Source organism: Thermobia domestica, chromosome 1, assembly GCF_964235325.1.
Source record: "Thermobia domestica chromosome 1, izTheDome1.hap1.1, whole genome shotgun sequence".
Lineage (NCBI taxonomy): Eukaryota > Metazoa > Arthropoda > Insecta > Zygentoma > Lepismatidae > Thermobia > Thermobia domestica.
This window is the reverse complement of record NC_137454.1, coordinates 59053249-59075397: the sequence shown is the minus strand read 5'-3', so window position 1 is coordinate 59075397 and position 22149 is coordinate 59053249. Positions and strand designations below refer to the sequence as shown.

The following is a 22149-nucleotide window of genomic DNA, read 5'->3' as shown; positions in this document are numbered from 1 at the left end:
TAAAGTGATTTTAAAATAAACGACTTTTACATACTTATATCTAAATTTTATTTTTGTATAACACATAATGACGCATTCTGGTCTGGGAGGGGGCAATGAAAATTTAGGAGGGGATGGCCCCCTAGCCCCCTTGGTTGCGTGCCTGCTGGTGCGTGAGACTATATCATTCAGATAGAAATCAAAATGAAGGCTGTAAAGGCATCAGTAAAGTGAAGCTAGTGATAATTCAACAAATGATACAGCATGTGGATTACCGCTTCTGCTGATACTATTGCGCAGATACGGTACAGAGCAGATTTATGGCACTGTAATAAATGACACGTCTTTTATTTCTTTTCAAAAATCACAGCATTGTATCTTTTTCATGCGTTTTAACGACAGCATTACACTTTAGCTCATACGTATAAAGACATTGGATTAAGCTGTGATTCACAAAGAAACGGTTGCGTATAAAAGCAGAATCTTGGTGTCAAGTTCATTTCTGCGAGTAATTTTTCTTCCAACTAACGATTTTGTACAAAATAAGAAGCTCGTTCTCTCCTCCCCTGCTTTCACGGCCAATTAGTAAAGCAGTAGACATATTATGAGATTAACCGTTGATTAACAAACAGAAAAAAAAGAACAAAAGAAAAAATAGACGTTCCTTCTCTAATACGGTAATTCTTTCTAATGGATTTTTTAAACATCGATAATTATTTCTAATGGATGAATGATCATCCATCATACTTTATAAGGGCTCAGGCATCGCCGGCTGCAATCATCTTAAAAGGGAGAAGGAGTATGGAATAAGTTTCAACTTAACATGTCCCATATACATACTGCTGTGCCGTGTAGGGGGAAGGGACAACGCGGGGCGACGGTCCCGGGTGCCGAAGTAAGGGGGCACAAAATTCATGTGCGCATATATATAAAATGAAAAGAAAAAAGTATTAAAAGTGCTCAAAATCAAGGAGAATCTTATTACGCTTCGCGGCTGGTCTGTGGACCTTACTCATATGTACGGAGGCGCCGTCATATACTCTCGCCCCGAGCGATGATTTTCTGCGGCTCGACACTGCATACACACAAATATTTCTCAAATCTGTTAAGTTTTTTTTGGATGGGGGTGGAGAGGAGAAACAAATGGATCAATAGTTCAATGTAAACAACAGACACGTTATTCAACTGTACCGATGGAAGCTTCTTGCGCAGATTCAAGTTGCAACTTAATAATAATAATAATAATAATAATAATAATAACAATAACAATCGAAAACTCTATTAGAAAATCCACAAGGCCAGTCCCGGCCCAGGAGTCGCCATTTGCCCATCACTAGTCTACAGCAAAGCATATGTTACACACATAATACAACTTGCAAGGAATCTATTTGCCCAAAGACGATGAATCAGCCAGTAAGTTTTTCTAAAATGTGTTCCACAAAAACATTGTCTACTACTTTCCAACTTTCTCAATAGTTTTGGACTCCGATAAGCCCTCGCCATGTTTCATCCTTAAAAGTGCTTTAAAACAAATAACAGGTCACGTGTATATCACGTAAAGTAGTTTGGTTTGTATAGCGTGATATTTTCTCAATTAATATTGAAACCGGAAGTAGAAGCAGATTTCTATCATTTCTGGTTTTAGTAGAGGGTTAAGAATGAAGATGAATTGTGTTCATGGGATGGTCAACCGACTGCAGAAAACCGCTTCTTGCTATTACAGTTTTTGTTTCATAGTCATCAACGTTAAAACGGGAAATGGTTCATTTCAGCCACTTCCGGTTTGAGTATCACCTCCAACAACGAACTCGATTCCTGAATTTTGACCCTGTACGTCCTGGCCAAAATTGATGGTGATCCATCAAGAAGTTCTTGAGATTTTTTTGTCCCACGGACAGACGGACAAACAGGGTAATATAAAGGAGTTTTGGTAAACCGAACTCCTTAGAAATTAGCAAATAAATTCAACGCTTTTCATACATTTTTTTTAAATGTTACTGATTTGCTTATCGCATCCTCCCAAAATGTCAATGACGCATTTGCTTCAGGATTTTTCCTTATAGGTATTCCAGCATTTTTAAACCCAAGATTATTTTGAACTTCCGCAAATAATGAACAGGAAACCACAAGTGTCAAGTCAGAGAAAACTATATGAATCACAAGTTGAATTTCTTTCCCTTTATGTCAATTTTATATATATATATATATATATATATATATATATATATATATATATATATATATATATATATATATATATATATATATATATATATATATATATATATATATATATATATATATATATATATATATATATTATACAATGGTATTTGTATTCATGATTTTTTTTTAAAAAAAATACAAAGTTAATGGTTACAGAGCACAAAAAGTCAGTATTATCATTTATTAGATTAGTTTTAGACTTCTAAACTATGCATGAGTATCAGTAATCTTGAGTAATCTTATAGAGCGGCTACGGCTGTCTTTCGACAGGTTATCAGAGCAAAGCTGGTAAGATAACGAGAATCGGATCTTTGGGATATCGATTCATCGTTCCAATAATAGGTTCCATCTCCTTCCTTAGCTGTTATTGAAATCAGAAGTAGTAAATCCGGTTTAAACGTTGATCGCCAAAGAACAAAAACAGTGATAGATAGTGACAATCGATTTCGTGAAATTGATTCCGCGTTTCACGAAAAGATACCATCACCACCCGTATTTCGTTACTAAAACCGAAAGTGGTAGAAATTTACTACTACTACTACTACTACTACTACTACTTCAGGTGTCATTGTTTATCTTCATAGGGCAAAAGCTGTAAGAGTTAGTGAGAATTATTATTATTATTATTATTATTACTATTATTATTATTATTATTATTATTATTATTATTATTATTATTATTATTATTATTATTATTATTATTATTATTATTATATAGATTCGGCGTCCCAAGAATAACTTTCACCTTTGTTTCAAACCGGAAGTGGCGGAAATTTACTGTTTAAGATTTTTAGCACTGATCGCTATAGTGAAAACCAGTAATAGGTAACGAGAGTTTTTTTTTTTTTTAATGAATTCAGTACCTTCCGGCTTTATTCATCTTAAAGTAGTTTTGTTTCTATTTTTATGCCCAAATGTGTTTTTCTTTGTTTAGTAAATGTGTTTATAAAATACGGTCTTATACTTCATTCAGTATTGTATGTATATTTGGAAGAAAATCACAGATGTGAGAAAAAAATCAAACAGCATAAAGGTCATTCTTGATTACTTCCGCTTATGCTATATTTGCTTAAAAAATTATTTTTCTTTTGCATATCCGTTGCAATGCGTGTGATATAGTGCGCAAATAATAAACGATATATATATATATATGCCTATATTGATCCACCGAATTAGGAGTATCCAAATGTAAAGCAAGTTGCTTCACATTCGTCCTTTATGTCACATATACATTTCAATCGGTATGCAAAACATGATGTTTCATAAAAACAGCGTCGAACCCAACTTAGTCACTTTTATTACTCGTGTACATAAAATACTCAACAAAATCATAAATAACTTCTCTTTGAAAGTTTTGCAAAAATAGTTAACATTGTAACTATGCTAATTTCAAGTTCAAATATGACAAAATTTTAAAAAAGATAGAACAAAATTTATGGAAATAATAATCTTCACATACAGGAAAAGTAAAAGGATTTCTAATAGTAAATTGTTACACACAAATTTATATATGTTTTCTCCATTTCAGAACTGTAACCATAGTATTTCATACATCAACTAGTAATAAACAGGGTATAATCATAAACTACTTAACTAGTGAATCTCAGATTAAAACTTCATTTACGTTAAGTGGTACAACAATTATAGACTTGTGGTCTCCCAATTTTTTTTGTATGTTTGTGTTACATTCTCATACACTTTGATGCTTTGTTAATTTTCTTCAAAAACGACGAAACGAAGCCGGCTGCTGATTCTACCTATTCTACCTACAATTGAGGTCATGTGAAATGTAAAATTTCTTTTTCTTTATAAATAATGCTTGCGAAATTTGGTAAACAATTTTCTTAAAAAGTTCCCCACTGTGAGATGCTGGGAGGATATTTCCCGTAATCAACAACGGCTAACTAACTATCTTACAGCAGGGCGATCTCCATTTATTTGTATCCCTTAGTAATTCTTAACATTCGTATCAGTTTCACTTCTGCTTAAACCTCATAGTTATAATAATAATAATTTAATTTTTTCCCTTTCATTTGCAATGTAATGTCTGTTTTCAGGACGAATATTGTTAAAGACGCAGACTTACAATTTAAGGGAAATTCGAGTAACACGTACTTCCAACACGTTTCCATTTATATTAATTACTCCATATGTGATTGAATTATGTCACAGCATTATATATTTGCAATTATCAAAACATTTTGTATTCTTAATTTGATAAAAAAAAGTGACATTAAATTGATAAAAATAAAATAATTATAAGAATTAATGACTTCTTCAGGCTTTTTCTGACATTTATTTCTTTGTGTATGTGAACCACTTACTGCAGAAAGCAAACGTGTCCACATTTCGTAATGTTTGCAGAAGACGCAAAAAAACTTAAGAAAACTATCTTTACGATATGTCCACCATAACATGAAAATTGAAGGCGTCGCGATACCCATTGTTATTGAGCGGACAAGTGTCATTTCGGTGCTAAACGATGCAGTGACCTATTACAAACCATTATCGTAAAAAAAAAAAAAAAAAAAAAAAAAAAAAAAGTAAACTGTTGGACATGTTTGCTTTCTGCAGTAAGCGGTTCATGTATGATTCATTTAACAAAATTCAAATTTAAATGTAGGTATTATACCTGCTTACAATTTTCTGTTAATACTTTGTGACAGCCACGGCGTTCTTTTGAAAGTCTCTCTCTTTCTCTGCAAAACAGCCACAGAAAACATCGAGTGAAAAAATTCATTCTTCAATAAATTTTCTGCATGCAAAATCTTCCCTATTTGGAGAAAATATTTGTTTAGAAGGGAAAATTTTGTGTGTAGGTTCCCAGTTAAAAAAAAAAAAATCGAATCGTTACTTATGCCAGTATACTTTACCAAATTCGAATGTGATGCTAATTTTGATGCTTGCTGGGCAAGGGAAGACAAATTGCATTCAAATTATGCCAAATGTTGTATATTCATATATACAATAGGTGGGTCCACATGAGCTTTGGGGGCCCCTAGGATCGACGCCCTTGTTGCTGGGAGACTACATGTTTTTATTTCACATTCAACCGGAAATCCATATCTTGTATAGCTTCGGTGGGCAAAAGAACTTTAAACTGTAAGCAAACGAACAAAATTAGACTTTCATTAGAGAGATGGTCATGGTGGTTCAGAGTAGAGCGTTCGCCTCGATGTCGAAAGCTTCCTGGTTCGATCCTAAGTCATGAAAGTGTTAAGGTACGTGATCAGATTTTTTCCATTTTCTCATTTCACGAATTATTCCATCATTGTTTACTTGTATTAATTTTCCTTTACTTTTACCTTAGGTATAACCATGATGTTTGGCGTGAAACTAGATGTAATATTTAATTATCACTAACGGGCTTTAGTTATTTGATACACTTAGAAAGTGAACACATGATGTGGAGTAATATTATCTTTTTTCCCTTGTTAAATAATATCACAAGAATATTATGCACAAATTGATTACGGTAATAATTAAAGGTAAAAGGATTGTCTTTTTCTTAGCCTAATATTTGTTCTCTTACTGCGGAAGTGTGTTAGCCTCCAGTCTGTCTAACGGTAGCTGTGTTCGCTAGCTTCGTGGAAAGATTATGAGTAGGAATTGCTCACTCACCGCCATGGTTCATTGACTTCCACAAGGAAACTTAATAAAAAAATAAATAAATGAAATGACAGTGTTTCTCTTTAACCATATTTCTAATTAGATACTTTTATGTATTGCCTAACGATATTAGTTTACTGCTGAAGAAAAAAAGACTTAATAATGTATAACTTTAGAAATTTGTGAAGGAATTCTACTACAGTTAATTTTTGTGTTAGCGTAGTTGCTCTATGCTATCTTAGTAGCAACCTATTCAATCTCATGGCGCGTAAGGAAGTAAAAATTATGGGCTTCACAGGTATAGTACGTATCTGAGGAGTCATCTTTAGTAGCATTTTTGTCTACCTTTTGTTTAGTTTCTACTAAAATAGATTGTCCTTTTGGGCTCTCCTCCTATTTTCCTGTGATTGATTCTACCAGTGCATTGCCAAGACACATAATTTTTGTTCTTTTTTTTTTTTTTTTAATGCAATCTAACCGCTAACGAACGTATCATAGAGTGACACTAAAATTGGAAACAATGGTGGGACGTCATTATATACAGAAATCGAACCTCACTGGATGATAACAATATTCCCAAACGCTAAGTTGAAAGAAGACCTTGATGCCTGATATGGTCACCACGGTCTCCTGACTTCAACCTCATAAACTTATGTTATATAGAGGATTTTTAAGAGCAAGTATGCTGAGAAAATTCGAGATCCATATCACCTGTGGAAATGCAATCATTGCAGGGCTAGTCAGGACCTCATGTTGAAGAGAATTTGACGTTAGAATGTATAAGAAAGTCTGTGAACTCCCATTGCTTTCGGGTTTTAGAAGCATACTGTATACTTCAAACCTTCATCCGGAAACCATCATAATCTTACACATGTTGCAAGTAAGCTGCAATATAGAAAACAGATACACTGTCTTCCTGAGATCAATTGAGGAATTGGCCGAAAAAGTAAAGCCGGATATGTTTTAAGTGCTAATTTTGAAAATATGAAGTACACGGTTTATTCTCAAAAATCTATTATTTCCTTTTGAGAAAAGAGGTTGTTTTAACATCTGAAATTGATAACGATTATGAGTATCTGAAATCGAAGAGCACGATTTATCGTTGCATTGTCATGTTTGAAGTCGAGCCAAGTTATCAGTCCTGTTCCAAGGCTTCTGTGATGTTCAACGAGGAACTGCATAATTTATACCGTTTATCAAACATTGTTAGGATCGTCAAGTCTAGGAGGCTCAGTTAGGTAGGTCATGTAGCTCACTGGTCGAAGTGAGACAGTATGTGGTGGTATGCCATACCGCCTCTGGTTTTTCAGTGATGAAGGCATACCGCCTCTGGTTTTTTTAGTGATCAACACATACCGTCACTGGAGAGTAGATGCTAAATTCTTTTAATAAATCCATTTTTATATACAGTATTTGACGAATAGCTTCATGTAAAATATTTTATTTCTTATGTAGAAATAATTTCTTAGTTGACAACACCGACATTTTTGTTATCTTTTTCCTACCTTTTGTTTTTAAAATGGGGTGTCTTCAAAGAAGTTCATCTAGTTTATATTTTGATGTGCCATATTGAATTGTTTCTTTCGTATATTTAATATGTGTGTGTGTCTTCTTATCTTAATTCATATAAATGTCGTTTTTAGCATGAGCGGATTTAGAGGTTGCCTTCTGTGGGGACGATTCTTCCGGGAGTTTGCATTACCTTCAGTCGAGTGGGGCATCCGGCAAATTTCCCGCAGGAAATTGTTAATATAAACATTTGTTTTTGAGCATTTTCGTGTATAATTCTCTATAATACAACATAAGGGATTATTTTAAATTTTTTTCAGAAAGTTATTGGCGAGGGATCAAAGTCTTTCCATGCCCCCTTCCCCGTAATTAAAGAGCTTTTCAGTGATTTTCAGTCATTATGTAAATAAAAATGTAACGTTTTAGGCAACATACTCTCATTGTATTTCAACATTTAGATAGCCGGTATGTTGAGTCAAAATCGTAATAAAACATACCGCCTCTGTTGTTGTTTTTTTTTTTTTTCACTTCGCACACTGATGTAGCTGAAATGGAAGAAAGTAAAAACACTTTCAAAGTTTTTACTGGACATCCAATCGCAAAACGTCCATTAGGAAGATCTATTCGCAGACGGGTGGATACTATTAAAATGAATCTCGCAGAAATAGTAGTACAAAGTAGAAACTGGATCCACTTGGCTACGGATAGAAGTCAGTGGAGAGCTTTTGTGAACGCGGCATTGAACCTCTGGGTTGCATAGGCCATAGAGTTAGTTAGTTTGTCATGTTTGAAGGTGGAAGAACATCACTAGAAGATGATCTCATAGTGGACACCCGACACAGTTTTCAAGGATATTAACATTTCCTGCGGAAAATCTATTGCAGAAAAACAGACGACAAAGTGTTTGCGGTGTTAGTCCGAGTATGAACATTAGTACGCGGCAGATTCATGAGCTTCTTCACGATTATTTGGGAGTCAGCAACATATATGACGGAAGAAGAAACTCCATTTCGCGAAAATCACGTTCTATTTCTTCTGTTAGTAACGCAATGATGGTATTCTGGGATTATGATGAGATAATCTCGGTGAATTAACTATCCAAGGAAACCACAATCAACGCAAAATTACTTCTAACTTGTTGTCCGATCCACTGTATTAGGATAAATACTTGTCAAAGAGCAACCTGAAAAGCTTCATAACTGACAATTTCTGCACAGTAAAAGAGCAAGAAAGGACATACAACTCTTCGAAAGAAAGAAGTGTTAAAAGAACCGCGCTGGAAATTACTCTTATGCTGAAGAGCTAAAGTGTAAGTGTTCCACTAGAATGTCAATATGTTTTGTGTAAACTATAAAGGGTTCCAAGTCAAAACAAATTATCCACATGCTATAATCCAGTTAGTCAAGGTGAACATTTGTACTCTTATGAAATACTAAGTTATTGCTACGCATGCAATAGATAATCTCGATAAATGCACACTAGTTGTCATAATCTATTCTGATTCTACATAAATGCAATTAAAGATCAACCGTAACACACGAATTTTACTACAAAACATTGTAATACGACAAACAATAATAATTCATTAGTAAATCACAACATTTTCATCTTTTTTTTTTTTAGTCATCTTTTCAATTGGTAACATTCATTGCCCAATATGAACAAGACTATAGAATCATAAACGTATTTGAACAAATAATTTTGCCTTACCAACATTCCATATCCACGTTATTCGCCTGATCTAAGTCGCAATGCCTATAAACTCTTTCCAAAACTGAAAGAAGCTCTGCGTTGTGTGCGTTTTCAGAATATAATAATAATAATAATAATAATAATAATAATAATAATAATAATAATAATAATAATAATAATAATAATAATAATAATAATAATAATAGTAATAGTAATAGTAATAATAATAATAAAGTTCTTTGCAGATGGCCTGAAAAATCGTGTTTTACACGAGAAAAAGTGCATTCGGTTAAACAGCAAACAACGATATAATACAGACGAATGTATGTAATTGAATTTAAGAAAATTAAAGCAGAATTAAAGTTTGGGGATATCCCTCGTAATTTCAAGAATGATATATTATTCATTCTATGCGTATTGGAAAACATTTTTTTTAGTTTAAAAATAATAAGTAATGATATTTTAATAGAAAAAAAGTTAACTGTCTTGTTACCCGCTTCTCATAACTGTCCTTGAAATATTTTATTTAATCATAACAATATAAACATTAAATTTAGAATACATGAAAATGTATTTCAAAGTAACATAATATTTCTACTTTACTTAAAGGGTTGCATAAGTGAATGAAAGCACTCGTAATATTGAAGTAAGAGCTCCATAAATTAGTCATAATGTTGGTGGTTTAACTACCAAAAGAAACAATTAACACAGAATATTGTTTTAACCTTTAACACAATATTAAGATACAAAACTTCCATCTAGATCTGCAATCTACTCACGGAAGTAAAGTAACATGCGGGGCACAGAGTTCAGTGTCAATTCCACGGCCTTGGTAAACGCATCTAGTACAGCTACTTCTAGGGATGCGCACGAGACAAGATTTGTGGCTGTCTCGTCTCGAAAATGTGATGTAAAAGTGATGTCTCGACTCGAAAAATGTATATTTTTCTATTGGAAGAGCCGTGTCTCGACTCGAATTTTGTTAGGAAAATCCTGTCTCGACTCGTCTCGTGCGCATCCCTAGCTATTTCGCTAAAGTATGTGTTGTTTCCAATTAGTCCAAGCTACTTTCAATACTTTGTCCCAATATAAAATGAAACATTATCAATTGTTTGAAGTGTTTCGCAAGAAAGAATTATATTTCGTTCTATTGTCGTTCTCTGTAAGTACCTTTTACTGTAGGCGCAAATGGAGAATATTATGACTTGATACCAATGAGACATTGAGTAATGCAAATAGGGTGAATTCTTTGCTCTAATGATAAAAATTACTTTCCTTATGATTAGGTCCTATCTATCCAGCGCATTATTTGTCACTACGTTAATAGTAAAAGTAACTTAGCTCCGTTTTACTTCTGTGTTTAAAATTTAGCATTATACTTTACTGTAGTTATCATTAAATGATTAGTAAGGAAAATCTGAAGATCAATTTCTTTAGTTTTTTTTTTTTTTTTTTTTTTTGTATAGTTTGCATATGGGTTCGAATGTTTCCTCCACTCATCTCCAATTCTACTTCGTTTGATTGATTTGATGACTTATACCTTTCCTGTGACTTGTAACCTTCCTGTTGAATCACAATTTCTATTTAAAGTGGAGAGAAACAGCAGCCAGAATTTATTTTTTATAAACTACTGGACCAACAATAATAAGAACGAAGGAAGTCACACTTCTGACGTTGAGTTGCTGGTTTGCGAAAACTTGAATGTATCAGCAACATTTTATTTATTTTCAACCTGGGAAATATTAGTTACATGAAAGATTGGGTATTAGAAATGTTGTTTGGGATGCCTTAACTGATTTTTTCTTCCTTTTAAGATAATAGTAAATTTGTGAATTGCTATCCCTTAATAATGATTAAGTTCCAGGGAAAAGTCTCTTCCCTTTATATGTTTTATTTGCATGCAGTGTTTGTTTATATTCTCGAAATCATTTTATTCCTACCAAATAAATAAACTGTATTTCTGATTGCAGAACATTTATTTTGCAGCTATGAGTTAAATTCTAATGAAGCTGAATTTCGATTTACCTTAGCTCCTTTTGATTTTGAGTTTGTGTCAAGAGTAGCCCAGATTTGTTGACATGAATTATTCTGAGTTCCTTTTTGTAAGTAGAGCCCTCTCATCGTTATATGATTAATGTATGCACCTGGTTCAATTCCTGGTATGAACTCACATGGTTGTAATCCCACGTCTCGTATAGCCTCGGTGAAAATTCCAAATCAACCATTCTTTTTAAGTTACCTGAGTCTATTGTAGGCAATATACATATATTAGTTAGCAGAAATTACTTGTTATATGGACGAATATGACAACTCTGGCTTCTTCTTCTAACACAGGTGAAGATTATACAATCCTGGCGCCAAGGAACAACACACTTCCATCACGAGTGTTGGTGCAGCCATCTGTGGTTAGGAACCTGGTATTAGACCACATTGTGTTAGGACAAAAGGTGAATCTTAATGAAGTTCCCGACGGATACAACTTTACCACAATGGGTGGGAAAACTGTCACCATTTATAAAGATAACGGTAAGTTTTGTTCGTATGAAATACAGTGTTACTCCTACTCAGACCTTACACAATATCCTATGTACTTTTTGACTCCTCCCATGAATAAAATCATATCTTTAAAAAAAAAAAAAAAAAAAAAAAAGTACTTTTACAATGTCTTGGAGTTATTTTGGTCAAAATGTAATGGTGTTGCAAGGTACAATATGGTTAAAAAATAACGTGTCCTTATTTCTAAAAAAAATCTTTGGCTGAAATCTAGGTGGATTCATAAACGTTATTTCATGTATTCAGTCGTAAATTTACGAAGATAGATCAGCCTTCTCCCTCCCTCCCTACTTCTAGATGCTTCTAGTTGGCGTAGATATCTGTAATTTTTCATGGCGAGTATTAGAAGAACATAGGCCTATGTTAGTTGTCACAACGGCGCCGACTTTCCAAAATTTATGTGGGTGCATATCAATGACGGAAGTGTCAGCCTATACATTTTTAGAGAAGTCTCGATATTTGATTATTTTTAGCTAAAATCTTTTATGAACACTGTCGGGACTTTTATGAAAGGGCTGTGCTGTGTTAGAGTAAAATATACCAGTACTATAAGGATAAATTAGGACTGCCCGAGCTCAGTCGGTAACACGGATGACTTAAACGCAAGAGAAACGGGTTCAAACCCGGGTCCACACTAAAAATCTTGTGAGTGCGCCGCACCCACAATATTATTTGTGTGGGTGCCGGAGCCCCGGGGCACCCACGTAGTCGGCGCGCATGAGTCGTCACATAATTTGAATTATTTCTGTTTCACTTATGTTGGATGATCGGTAAGAAGTGTCATCAATTAGACGGATTTTTTAAAAATCTGTGAAAGGATAAAATATTGGCTTCAAAAATTCTTAACATCAAAAGACACTCACGCTAATGTAATGCAGATACTTGTCCCTCTTATGACTCAGTTAATTTAAATGAGAACCACGTTTCTATTCCTATGTATTAAAGATAATATGGTGATGAACTTAGCTGCAACTATGATTATTACAGAAATTATTACGTAAGTGTACATTATACAGTAGAGACATGTCGAGTGAACAGGCAATGTTCATCTCGTAATTCATAGCTACAAAAAGAAAAACCTCTTAAGTCTAAAATATGGTACTTGATATGGGCGGAAACACTGTGTACTAGTCAGAATATCCTCTTGTGATAACGGATGGCAAGAAGAACTTGGTTTAAGTAGATTCGTGACTATGATGAGACATAGGTGTGCCATTCTGAACCGGATTAGTAACTTCAAAGGACAGCAGAAAATTTTCACTCTTTACTACCAAGAATGTTCAAGACCGAATCATTAAATGGCAAGATAATGACATCTGTTTTGGGGGATGTTGAAGAACCATTTTCATTGATTTCTCCAACAAGAAAAGACAAATTATTTTGGAAACTCACTGAAAGAAGTATGTACATTATCGAAGAGAAAAACGGAAAAAGTTGGTTAGCAAAGTATTCTTCCATTGCAATAATGTTCTCGGTTACATCTCCAAAGTTGCGTTGGACCCAATTCAACATGATTTTGAACTTCCTCACAGCCACTTTATTCTCTGAATCTAGCCCCTACTGATTACCATTTGTTCTGATCATGAAGAAAGGCTTGCGTGGAAAATATCTTGATAGTGATAGAACTTGTGAGTGCTATAGTTGAAGGACCACTCGAAAGTTTTTTTTTTCTTTTTTGCTGAGATTGAAGTACTTGAGGTCCATTTGGAAAAGTTACAAGAGACTACGATGAAAGGTGACACTGATTTGGCTTCGCTCAGGGAATTCTTTCTATATAAGAGACAAAAGATCCTCATACGTGTTTTATTTTCATAGCACTCAATATTATGATATATATATACATGTGATATATATATGATTTGTCCGAAAAGTAATGACACGGTCCTGTAATAAAATTTATTGGTACGATTGGTATAACTTGTTAAAATTCTTCGAAGTACTGTCCTTAGCTATCTGTCAGCGCTATTCCCACGCAGCGTACGACTCCTGGAAGTCAACTTCCGACACCCCCTCAGAACACCTGTTTGGATGGCTCCTATTTAAACTTCTTTTGAGCTTAGAGAATAGAAAACGGTCCACTGAGCTTATGTTGGCACTGTACGGTAACTGCAGCAACGTGGCAAAGCCGATTCTATCCAGTAATGACGTCACAACGAATGCGATGTGACTTGGCGCATTATTATGATGGAGCTTCCAGTGTTTGGCAATCTCCGATTGGACCCGATTGACTCTGTCTTGAAGACGTTTGAGGAGTTTCACGTAGTAAGCCGACTTCACAGTGTCCCCTTGAGGTAGAAATTCTGTGTACCGCCCCTTTCCTCTGAAAGAAGACAATGAGATCATGATCATCTTGATCTTGATCATGGATTTGCATCCTTGAAGTTTTAGAGCGCGGAAACTTCTTGGTATGTCATTCCGAATTTTAACGCTTGCTTTCAGGATCGTATGGGAACACCCATATTTCTTCGCCTGTTGTATTGTATAAAAAGTCCGGTTCACTCTCCACTTCCTCCAATATTTGACGGGAAATGTCAACACGTTTTTTTCTTTTGTCAGTCATCAGCACTTTTGGCACCAACTTCACACAAATCTAGCGCAGTTTAAATTTCACTAACAATTTCGTATGTCACTGGTTTGGGTATCTTCGGCTATCAATCTCACACTCGAACAACGGTCTTGGTCCAAGAGTTATTTCATTTTGACTACATTTTCGTCCACACGACTCGTCGAAGGGCGTCCAGAGCGTTCGTCGTCCTCCACGTTGACTCCGTCTGTTCTTGAAGTCTCCATGCCAACAGAAAATCTTCGCCCTTGACAAAGCTTGTCCTAGTAGGTCTCCTTAATCATGGTGAACATCTTTGAAACGGGTTTTCCAAGCTTAAAGCAAAATTTAGTGGCGTATCGTTGTTCAAGCGAACGCTGCATTTTGAACTTCCAAAAATGTCGACGTCTTTTCTAAACACGGTTTGCATGATAAGTGACCCTTACTGTCTAGAGCTCGCAAGCGACTGTTCCGGGTGGCGTCGGTTAGCAGTTAGCTAAGACCCTTACCACCAATTTCGCTCGTGGCGCACGCGCTGTTGACGACTGGAGCACCGTGTGGTGGCCAGTCTCATTACTTTCCTCTCTCTCTCTTTATATATATATATATATATTCTAAAATTGATCACTAGAGACCGGATGTTTAGGCACTAAAAACCTGGAAAATAGGCAGGCAAATAGGCACTTAAAATTTAAAAAATAGGCAGTAAAATAGGCACTAAAATGTAACTCGAAATAATGAAGATAAATACTCAATACCATTAAAATACCAAGTCATGGATAATGTTCAAAGAATATAGAAACATACTTGTTTGTTAAATAATATCTTCTTTTACTGTATATGCAAAAACGAGGTATGTTATGCATTTCACATACTGGGTGAATCTGAAAGATGTGCACATACTTCGGGAGGTGATTCGTGACATGAAAAGAAGACAAAAAGTGCTGTTGCATGTTGTCGAATTCTGCGTCGTGTTCGAGTGACAGGGGTGCCAAATTGGAATCGAAATCGAATCCCGACAATTGGAACGGGACATAAAGGTGCGCACATACTTCAGATGATGATTTGTGGAATTCAAGAGGACTTTAATCTTCTTTTCATGTCACGAATCACCTCCCGAAGTATGTGAACATCTTTGAAGTTCATCCTGTATATATATTGTAACGTACCACTAGCTTGTGTTTACAAACACATAATATAAGTAAATATGTGTGTATTATGTTACATAAATTATATATTTTCCCAATGAAGGCTTATTTTGAAGAAAATGCATTGAATAGGCAATATTAGGCACTAAAACAATTATTTAGGCAGTAAAGGTCGAAATAGGCAAAATAGGCAAAATAAAATTGGCTTAAATCGAAACTATAACCCCCCATATAAGCTTTAAAATGTCATTTTTGATCATATCTTTAATATTAAAGAATAGGCATTTTGCCTAACATCCGGTCTCTATTGATCACTGTTATTGAGAAACAAAATATTCCATTCGTTCGAGCAGTTAAATTGATATTGCAGGAATGCCAAAATGTACCTTGTTGCGTGCTTTTGATGCTTGATAAGCCCGTTCCGAAATTTGTACTGTCTTTACAAGTAAATCTTTATATTTTTTACATGCTTTTCTTTGACTCACAATGATTCAACTTTGTTCTCAAATCTTGCAACCTTAGTTGAACTCATTTCACGACGTCATACAATGATGAAATTTTGCACAGCGACAATAAGTCCGGTGACAATACATTCTGTCAAGAAAGTGCCGAGAATTGTATATATACAAAGCCCAATTAAAGGAAGCGTCGAAATTCTTGTCGCAACTTTAGCGCAAATGCCCTCTATGCTCACGCGGAGTTTGAGCACCATCCGTCAGTCAGTTTGTTTACAGTGCTTCATTTGTCAGTTCATCGCAAGTATGTGTGTGGGCGATTTTTACAATGGATAAAACTACTGAACAAAAAATCCGTCTGAAATTTTGCATTGAAAATGGAATTACGTGTACCGAAGCGCTGAAAATGTTACATAAGGCTTACGGTGAATCAACTTTATCAAAAAAACACGTGCGTATGTGTGGTACAGTACATTCAAAAGCGGTCGAGAGGTGGTGGAAGATTTTCCTCGCTCTGGTCGACCATCAACGTCTTCAACTGAACTTAACATCGCTAAAGTAAAGGAAATGGTGACGTCGTTTAAGTCTAAGAGAGATAGCCGCTGAAATGTGCGTGTGTCTCACTAATCAATTCGTACCATTTTACACATTTGTTTGGGCATATAACAACCCTTTGTTTGGGTATTGTCGCTCGACTAGTGCCGAAAGATCTGAATTTTCTGCAAAAACTCATTCGCGTAAGGGTTGTTGAAGACGTGCTAGAACGAGTCCATTCCGACCCCACATTCATAAAACGTATTGTAATTGGTGATGAGACATGGGTGTACGAGTTTGATATACAAACTATTCAACAAGCTTCGGAATGGCGCCTTCCAACTGAGCCAAAACCGAAAAAAAGCACGCCAAAGTTGATCAAAAGTAAAGGTAATGTTTACAGTTTTTTACGATTATCGCAGTGTTGTGCACTCGGAATTCTTGCCAGAATGTGGGACAATAAATAAAGAATATTATCTAAGCGTAATTCGGCGTTTGAGAGCGCAAATTCGTCGAAAATGACCAGATTTGTGGAAAGGAAACTCATGTATTTTGAACCACGATAATGCACTATCTTACAAGGCTATCATTGTGAACGAATTTCTGGCCAAAAACTCAACAAATCTTATCGAACAAGCACCGTATTCCCCTGACCTGGCTTTTCCTTTTTTTTTTTTTTTTTCAAAACTCAAATTACTACTTCGAGGTACCACTCGTTTTCAGTCGATAGAAGACATCAAAGAGAATTCGCGGCGAATACTGAAGTCGATTTCGAAAAATGCGTTTCAAAAATGCTTTGATGATTGGATTATTCATTGGCGTAAATGTATTATTTCGGAAGGGGCCTACTTTCAAAGGTGATACAATAAATTCGGATGAATAATGCATATTTTGTGTTTTATTGACCAATTTCCTGTACTTTCTTGACAGAATGTATAATGCTTCACTGTTACTTTTACCGTTTGTATTTCTATATTTTGAAGTTATTACTATTGCTCTTATTAACAATACATCCTATTTTGTTATGCAACCAGAAATCCTATGAAGTAGGTATGTACAGTATAACATTCAGGATATCTGTAAATTACGTTTCGGGTTGTGGATGTACGATAAAGTTCAAGAACTGATTGAATGTGAAAACGAAAAACGAGATTGTTTTGCGGGTAAAATGAAGAAACGGTCTAAGATTATAAGAGCATTGGGACAATTGATTATAATGGATTACAGCAAACCACTTAGAGTGCCTAATGCTTTTTTAGTCTTAGTTCCATCTATTCATTTTATCCCCCCCCCCCATACACACAAACTTTTTGTGTAATTTTTAAATATCTTTCTCAGGTAGACTATAACAGTGGTTCTCAACCTTTTTTAACTGCCACACTTTACTGTATGTCCAGGACATCGCGACAAATTTGTTTGTTATTTTTATTATAAATAATAATAATAATATCTATTATAAGATTGAAACCAATTAGTTTTTATAATGACTCTATGTAGCACTGAGCATTATTGTTGCCGCTGGAAGTGTTGGCTGATATAGTCTGTCTCGATTTTAACGAATTATTATCAAATTCTTCATGGTTTTAGAATTCTTAATTTCGCGACACACCTTCGGGGGAGGGGGGTTTGAGAACCACTGGACTATAATGTCAAAAGACACCGAGTCTCGACAAGTATGATGGAAAGAAAACAAAATTGTTCAGCAATACAAGATGTGTTTAAATATGACTAAAAAGTAGAAAATAAAAGAAAATAAAGATGTTTTCCTTTAAAAATAAAGCAAGTCGTACTAAAAAATAGTAAAACATAATTCTTTCAAAAAAAAAAATACTTTTATAAATCTATATATGCTGACTCAAATAAAATTGGAAGTGCTCTCGTATACAATCAGTTTATAATATTGCACTAAAAAATTGTTAAAATCCCATTAAGCTCTGTTCAAGAAATTGCCATTAGATATTCAGCGCTTCCAATCACTGTGTTTATCCTATTTATGAATGACAAACGTCTCAGTGCGTCACGCTAATAGATGTCGCTACCTGTTATCGCGCGTTACAATGTTAATAATATCGGTACCTGCGCCATCGCTTTAAATCAACGTAACGTAGCATATAGCTAAGTCCTTGAATAATTGCAGCCCGGGAAAAACAACTAATTTTAATGGTACAAATTCTAGTTATTCAACAATGGTTCTTTATTATGTTCAACTTGGTCAGAACTTAATTTGGATTTTCTTTTGTTTCAACGAAATTTTATTTTAAAAAGTTCCCGTTCCGATTAATTTCTGAAGAGTTAGAATCGTGATCTGTCCAGATTTGTGACCCTCAAATGCTTTATAGTCCTGGGGTTTCGAAGTTTGGATTCTGTGTGTCATCGAATTCATACACTGGAGTCCAGGGCAGGTGTCCCGACAAAACGTACCAGCGACAAAACGTACCAGCGACAAAACGTACCACTTGAATTTTCGCGACAAAACGTACCACTTTTGACGACCTGTCACAAATGACAACCTGTCATGGATTAATTAAAGCATTTCTGATATTTATTCCACGACAAAACGTACCACTTACATAAATTACAACCTGTCTTGGACTAATTAAAACATTTCGGATATTTAATCCGCGACAAAACGTACCACTTCAAGCATTTTTTTTTCCAGTGTGTTCACAGATTATTCTCCAGATCGAACAAACTTCTCTTAAACGTAACATTATACACGTTTATCATCGAGTAAGAGAACACGAGTCTTCCAAAATACATTAGACTAATGTGGGTGCTTACATATCTAACAAAAGAGAACATAATGTTCAGAAACTACTTCCTCATGAACAGGTAAAACAACGGCAGTATAAGGTTGAGAAGAACAGACAGGTAATGTATCGAGTTGTCAAAGTGCAGAAATTCATTGGTAAAAGAGGGCTCATTTACAGAGGAAATGTAACCGCCTATAAACTGAAAGACACAGCTATAGATCTTGGAAACTTTTTGGATATTATTCCTTTCTTAAGCAAATTTGATCTTCCGCTTAAAAGTAATTTAGATGAGATCACCGAGAAGAGTCACATACGAGGAAGTAAGCAGGATAGTGGTCGCATAACTTTTACTAAACACGGTGAATTATGTTTTGAATGCTATCAACACACTTATCAGAGAATATATTTCGAAAGAAGTCTCTCAAGCTTCAATATTTTCTGTTCTATTAGACACTGCTCAAGATATAGTAGTTTCAGGCCAGTGTTCTGTTGTTTTACGGTATGTTGTTAAAATGGTTGTTAAAGTATTGTTGTCATTGTAAAATGCATATCTACCACAGGCCAGTGTCCTTGCGGTTTACTGCTGGAAATTCTGCAGAAGTTGAACCTTGATATTAAGAAGTGTATTGGAAATTCAACCGATGGCTCAAGTAACATGCAAGGACAATATTCGGATTTTTTCAATTCACCTATGATCAGTTACACGTGTGATTTAGTTGATTTTGAGTTTAACGGCCCCTTTTAGCAGCCTGGCTATATGAGACAGGACATACTGATTTACGGGAAATCCGAAGCACATGAGCTCCCGCCAGGAATCGAACCCAGGTCTCCCACGACAAAGGCGCATACGCTAACCGCTAAACCACTAAGAAACTCAGTTACACGTGTGGTGTTACGCTCATATACTCAATCATGTCATATGTGATCTGACAAAAAAAAAAAAAATGCATTGATTCTGTGTCATTGTTCTGCTGAATGACTGTGCGATCTTTATGCGTGAGTCTTATCAGCGAATGGACATTTGGAAGATCAAATGTTAACAAAGGCGTCTTACAGTTATTGCGGAAACAAGATGGTAGAAAACACACTGTTTATCAGAAAAAGTTTGGTCATTTTTCGAACCCAGAAAGTGCTTTATATATAGAGTTGACCATAATAATTAAGAAAATTGCTTCTACAGAAAATATCAAACCTAAAGCTAGGTGTAAAGCGAAAGGATATATAAAAGATCTTCTCAAGTTCAAAACAATTCGGACAGCACAAATGTTCCTTAAGATATTTCAAGTGACGACCTCTCTGTCAAATTATCTCCAAATAGAGGGTGCTGCTAGTGTAGTCCTATCGGATGGTGCAGACTACTCTGTTCCAAGTGAAAGAGTAGAGAGATGATTTTGAATCCGTTAAGAACTCATTAAGCTTTGCAGAATGGGCCAATAACAAATTTGAAGACTTAGAACGTGACATTTTTTTTCTATTGACCTGTCGACAATTCGCCTTCAGAGATGGACAAAGATTTTCCTGTGAATATGAAGATGAAGCTGCTTCTATCCAATGACCAGGTACTGCATCGACGCATTCAACACAATATTGGACATGGTAGTTTCGAGTATTTCTTCAAGATTCAAGAAGCAATGTACTTTATGGATTATTTGGACCCTAGACACTTCAACCAAATAACAGAACTTCCAGACGTGCCTTTCGATAAACTTACATATTTTCTGAAAAACTTCAGTAAAGAAGTTTCCAAGGATACTATAAAGGTATTCTCTTGGACTTTTGAAGGACGTGGATATTCTTGAAAGTCAGTCTTGATGACGAGCACAACCGAGAAAAAATGACTGTGCTGATGGTGCAAGTGATTCAGAATTAGGAGAAAATACATTTCTTTACAAGGAAAGCGAATGCAAAACGTGTTGCAAAATTGTCCAATGTGCTGTTTTTTAATTTTGCAGAATTGTAAATTTTCCAGTAATATTTATCCAGGTTTCCAGCATACAAATTTTTATTGACTTTGCCCGTAACTCAGGTAACATGTGAAAGAAATTTTTCAAAACTGAAATAAACTGAAATACATTAAAAATAGGCTAATAACGAGTACCATGTCTCAGAAACATTTGAAAACATTTATGTTGATGTCTATTGAAAAAGATTTATTAAAAAATATTTCGAATGCAAAAGTGATAGATACAGTAGCATCAAAAACTAGTACACTAAAACATCTGCTAATTTTGTAATATAGTATACGTTCTCCTTGAACTTCATATAATATTTTGAACAATTCAGAGTAATATACTGATGAAAGAATATCAGGTTTTAATTGTCAATTGTTAATACTATTGACTTACTGTAGAAAGAAAACTGTGCAACTTGATTTGTGACATTGAGATGCCTTGTGGGAGAAGGCGCCCGCGCCCCTCTAATAATACCTATCCGTCCCTGGTCCAAAGCCTGGATAAAGTGTGATGGAAATCAGCAAATATTCAAATATTGCATATGCAAGATTCTTGCTGGTCTTGGTCTGGCGAGAATCTTGCAGGTATGGTCTTAGTCTTAGCCTTAGTCGTAGTCTTGGTCTTGCATCGGTACTTTTCTCACCACCAATCTGTTCAACTTTTAACCTTATTTTGGCCAATATATATATACTTATATGCTGTCCTATCAAGTGGTACGTTTTGTCGCCTGTCATTATTTGATGGCTGATTGGAAGACTCTTCGCAAGTAGCCCTCCAGGCAAGTGGTACGTTTTGTCGCTTGTCATTATTTAAAGTGTTTTTAGAAAATCCTTCCCAAGCATCCCTCAGGGTAAGTGGTACGTTTTGTCGGTGGTACGTTTTGTCGCTAGTACGTTTTGTCGCGTATTCTCCAGGGCATAGAACTTTCATTTTGTGTGTGTATGTGTGGCCGTGTTATTATTCCCTAATGTGTTCATTGTTCCAGGTTATTTTAAATTGCGTTTTGTTACTCCGATATAAAGCTCATTATATCATTTACAAATTGTTTCCTGTATTCACTTTTGTGTCATTCAAATCATTTAACAACCGTTTCTATCATATGATCCGCATTAGCAAGTTGACTAGCATTAAGCCAGGTACCTTCTTTATATTGATATTTTTGTATATTGAGTTTCAAAAATAGTACTAGAGAATTAT

The 22149-nt window shown here is 35.1% G+C and overlaps 1 protein-coding gene across 1 annotated transcript in view; it reads left to right on the top strand.

Annotated features, from left to right (window-relative positions):
* Window positions 1–22149, top strand: part of LOC145685084 (uncharacterized) — a 78448-nt gene that overhangs the window by 39155 nt on the left and 17144 nt on the right. Inside the window, exon 2 of the mRNA XM_081757429.1 lies at window positions 11350–11541. Within this exon, the coding sequence (XP_081613555.1) occupies window positions 11350–11541 (192 nt within the window). The remainder of the gene's footprint in view (window positions 1–11349; window positions 11542–22149) is intronic.